Here is a 4,687-nt window from a genome sequence, read left to right as displayed (position 1 = left end):
TTTGCCATGTTGCCCAGGCTGGTCTTGAACTCCTGGGCTCAAGCCACTCACCCTGGCCTCCCAAAGTGTTGGGATTACAGGCATGAGTCACTGCACCCGGCCTGGTTTCTACATTTGTAAACGGTTAGAGGAAACACTTAACCTCCCAAAGTGTTAGAATTACAGGTGTGAGCCTCAGTGCCCGGCCTCTCTACATGTCTAAAGGTCATATATAAGGCCAGGCACAGGGGCTCACACCTGTAATTCCAGCACTTCAGGAAGACTAGGAGGGAAGCTCGCTTGAGGCCAGGAGTTCAAAACCAGCCTAAGCAACATAACGAGACCCTGTCTCTACCGAAATTTTTAAAAAAATTAATTAGCTGGTCATAGTCCCAGCTACTCGGGAAGCTGAGGTGGGAGCTTGAGCCTGGGAGTTCAAGGCTGCGGTGAGCTGTGATTGAACCACTGCATTCTGGACTGGGGGACAGAATGAGACCCTGTCTCAAAATAAATAAGACTAAAGTGTCATATGCTTATTGTTGAAAGTAGAAATATAAATAAAGAAAAGATTACTCCTTCGCCTCTCGCCCGTGGGTTCGTTCCTGTGAAGCACGGCGTTTCTGTTGGGAAATGCTTCGGGGTCTGCCCTCAGTAGCTTTGGACTGTGGGGACACCTCGCCTGCACCAGCCTCCCTCCCCCCAGCCCCCGATCCCCGTGGGGACACCTCGCCTGCACCTGCCTCCCTCCCCCCAGCCCCCGAGCCCCGTGGGGACACCTCGCCTGCACCCGCCTCCCTCCGCCACCACCCCTGTGCAGGGTCTGCTGGTGCTTCTCTCTCTTTGTGCCATGGTTGATTGTGGTGAGTCTCCTGTTTTCTGAGGGTAACCTGGGTTCTCTCCCTCAAGGTTATACGAGGGACAAGTCGTTCCTGGCCATGGTGGTGGACATCGTGCGGGAGCTGAAACAGCAGAACCCCAGGCTGGTATACGGTAGGCAGGGGCCCACCCTCGGGTCTGGCTGTGTGGCCCACACAGGGTAGCGCTGGCGTGGGAGCCCGGGAAGGGAGTCTTAGCCTCCTTCCTCCTGTGCACCCCTCCATGCCCCGCCTCTCCGGGACAGTGAGCTATGTCTGCCAGGCCTCTGAAGATGTGGGCCTGCTGAAGTCCACTGGGCTAGAAGCGTTTGCAGGTGACCTTGGTGTCTTGTGTGGCTGGTGTGAGACAGGAAGGGGTGTCAGTGTGCTCATATAGCAGGGCTGCTGTGTGAAGGCCTGGGGCCCAGGCAGCACTGTTGTGTGACTCTACTGACCCTAAAGGCGGAGGGGGCAAGGGGCCATACCCAGGCAGGGCCAGGCTAGGGAGTAGGGAGGGATAGAGTCACACGCAGGCAGGGCCAGGCTAGGGAGTCGCGGAGGACAGGGCCATACCCAGGCAGGGCCAGGCTGGGGAGTGGGGGAGGGCAGGGTCATACATCAGGCAGGGCCAGGCTAAGGAGTTGGGGAGGGCAGGGTCATACCCAGGCAGGGCCAGGCTAGGGAGTGGGGAGGGACAGAGTCACACCCAGGCAGGGCCAGGCTAGGGAGTGGGGAGGGACAGGGTCACACCCAGGCAAGGCCAGGCTAGGGAGTGGGGGAGGGCAGGGTCATACATCAGGCAGGGCCAGGCTAAGGAGTTGGGGAGGGCCGGGTCCTACCTAGTCAGGGTCAGGCTAGGGAGTGGGGGAGGGCAGGGTCCTACCCAGGCAGGGCCAGGCTAGGGAGTGGCCGAGTCTTTGGGGCATCTGCCTAGATCGATCTTTCCTTAGAGGCCAGGCGGTGCTGGGTCCATCTTGCCGCCTGGGAGAAGGGGCAGTGTCACCCAACCTTGCAGACAGGCTCTCTCTGGGGCACAGGTCTCCTGGGTGGCCAGAGGGCAGGCCTGGCGCAGCACATGGTTTGCCACGCTGTGTACCGTTGCCCAGAGGGAAAGCGCTTGTCGGGACAGATGTACGAGGCCCGGATTGTGTGTGCTCGAGGCCAGGAAGAGGAAGGGAGCCGCTGCACCTGCTTGGGTGACAAACAGTGATGAATGGCACCTCACAGCAATTAGGATGACTGTCATCAAACACATGGAAAATAGCAAGTGTGGGCGAGGATGCAGAAACCCTCATGCACAGCTGCTGGGAGTATCAAAGGGTGTGGCCACAGTGGAAAACACGTTGGCAGTTCCCCAACAAGCAGAACACGGACACCACATGGCCAGCAATTCCACCCTGTGCATAGATCCGAGATAGCCTCAGACGGATGTGCGTATTCCCAGTGACCAAAGGTGGATACAGGCTGTGTCCATTGATGGCTGACAAAGAAAATGTCCGTGCATACGATGGAGTATTAGTCTGGAAAAGGAAGGAAATTCTGACACACTCTGCAGTGTGGATGACACTTGAGGACATGATGCTCAGTGAAAGTAGCCAGACACCAAAGGACAACTGTTACATGATTCCATTATCTGAAATATCCATGATAGGCCAATTCATTGAGGTAGAAAGCAGACTAAGGCCTGGCGTGGTGGCTCACGCCTATAATCCCAGCACTTTGGGAGGCCGAGGCAGGTGGATCACCTGAGGTCAGGAGTTCAAGACCAGCCTGGCCAACATGGTGAAACCCCGTCTTTACTAAAAATACAAAAATTAGCCAGGTCTGGTGGCGTGCACCTGTAATCTCAGCTACTTTGGAGGCTGAGGCAGGAGAATTGCTTGAACCCGGGAGGCAGAGGTTGCAGTGAGCCGAGATCACGCCACCGCACTCCAGTTTGGGTGATAGAGCGAGACTCTGTCTCAAAAAAAAAAGCAGACTAGACATTACCAGGGCCTAGGGCTGAGGGAATGGGGAGTGAGTGTTTAATGAGGACAGGGTTTCGGTTTGAGAAGGTGAAACGTTTTGGAGGTGGAGAGTGGTTGTAGTTATACAACAGCAGGCATGCGCTTAATGCTCCTGAATTGTACGCCTAAATATGCTTAAACTGGCAAAGATTATGGTATATATTTTTTACCACATTAAAAAGTTAAATTAAAAAAAAGAAGATATCTACTTCAACTTGGCAGCTTAAAAAAAAAAAAAGAAAGAAAAAAGCCAAATGTGGTTGCTTATGCCTGTGTTCCGAGCACTTTGGGAGGCCAAGGTGGGAGGATCGCTTAAGCCTAGGAATTCAAAACCAGCCTCGGCAACATGGTGAGAACCCATCTGTACACATCATTTAAAAGTTAGCTGGGTGTGCTGGTGCATGCCTGTGGTCTCAGCCTCTTGGGAGGGTGAGGCAGGAGGATCACCTGAGCCTAGAAGATCGAGACTTCAGTGAGCCATGAGTGTATCACTGCACTCCAGTCTGGACAACAGAGCAAGACCCTGTCTAAAAAATAAAAGAAGAAAGAACTGTTGAGGGTTTCTTACTTGTCAGCTGTAGCCTTTGCTGATAAGATGTCCTTGTGTCTCTGCAGCGTGTGATCCAGTCTTGGGTGACAAGAGGGATGGCGAAGGCTCGATGGTGAGTAATCTCATGTGTGTGATTTAAAAGTGTGGAGCTATTTGTGTCCAGCCAGAAGACAGACCCACGTCTCTTAAGTGTCTAACTTGGTGGGACTTCCCTGTCCAGGGGTAAAAAGACAAACCTTCTTAGGAAGGAAAAAGGGGACCCACGTATTTTCTATAAAGTGCCCGATAGTAGATAAATATTTACGCCTTTGCCGGCCACACAACCCTGCCACAGCTGTTTGCATTAGAGCACAGTAGCAGCCACAGGTAAGAGGTGTACAAACAGGATGACCTCTTCTCCTCTCCTTTCTTCTCCTTTCTTTTTCTTTTTCTTTTTCTTTTCTTTTCTTCTCTTTCTTTTCTTATTGAGACGGAGTCTCACTCAGTCACCCAGGCTGGAGTGCAGTGCCACGATCTCAGCTCACTGTAACCTCTGCCTCCTGAGCTCAGGCAGTTCTCATGCCTCAGTCTCCCAAGTAGCTGGAATTACAGGTGTGCACCACCACACCCAGTTAATTTGTGTATTTTTACTAGATACGATTTCACCATATTGTCCAGGCTGGTCTCGAACTCCTAGCCTCAAGTGATCCACCTGCCTTGGCCTCCCAAAGTGCTAGGATTACAGGCATGAGCCACCATGCCCAGCCATGCATGACTATTTTCTAATAAAATTTCATTTGTGGACACTGAAATTTGAATTTTCTATAATTTTCATGTGTCACAAAATGTCATTTTTTTTTTTTTGACTTTTTCCCCTTAACCATTTAAAAATGTAGAAACCAGGCTGAGTGCAGGGGCTCACGCCTGTAATCCCAGCACTTTGGGAGGCCGGGGTGGGTGGCTGACTTGAGCCCAGGAGTTCAAACCAGCCTGGGCAACATGGGGAAACGCCAGCATCTGTAATCAAAATACAAAACAATGAGCTGGGTGTGGGGATACCCACCTATAGTCCCAGCTACTTGGGGGGCTCAGGTGGGAGGATCACTCAAGCCCAGGAAGTGGAGGCTGCAGTGAGCCGAGATCGCAGCACTACACTCACTCCACAGACCAAGACCCCATCTCAAAAAACAAAGGAAATGTAGAAACCACTGAGCCCGTGAGCTGTATAGTAACAGCAGCAGCTGCAGCCCACGGACCTGGACATCGGATCAAGTGGATGGAGAACAGATAGATCCACTGTGACCAGTCCGGAAGCCTAG

At 52.7% G+C, this 4,687-nt stretch overlaps 1 protein-coding gene across 1 annotated transcript in view; it reads left to right on the top strand.

Moving 5' to 3' along the window:
- PDXK (pyridoxal kinase) overlaps positions 1-4,687 on the top strand; it is a 23,174-nt gene that overhangs the window by 2,041 nt on the left and 16,446 nt on the right. Inside the window, exons 3-4 of the mRNA XM_026447437.1 lie at positions 886-969; positions 3,455-3,501. Coding sequence (XP_026303222.1) covers positions 886-969; positions 3,455-3,501 — 131 coding nt within the window. The remainder of the gene's footprint in view (positions 1-885; positions 970-3,454; positions 3,502-4,687) is intronic.

This window comes from Piliocolobus tephrosceles, chromosome 19 (genome assembly GCF_002776525.5).
Source record: "Piliocolobus tephrosceles isolate RC106 chromosome 19, ASM277652v3, whole genome shotgun sequence".
Classification (NCBI taxonomy): Eukaryota; Metazoa; Chordata; class Mammalia; order Primates; family Cercopithecidae; genus Piliocolobus; species Piliocolobus tephrosceles.
This window is presented reverse-complemented; position numbering and strand designations above follow the sequence as displayed.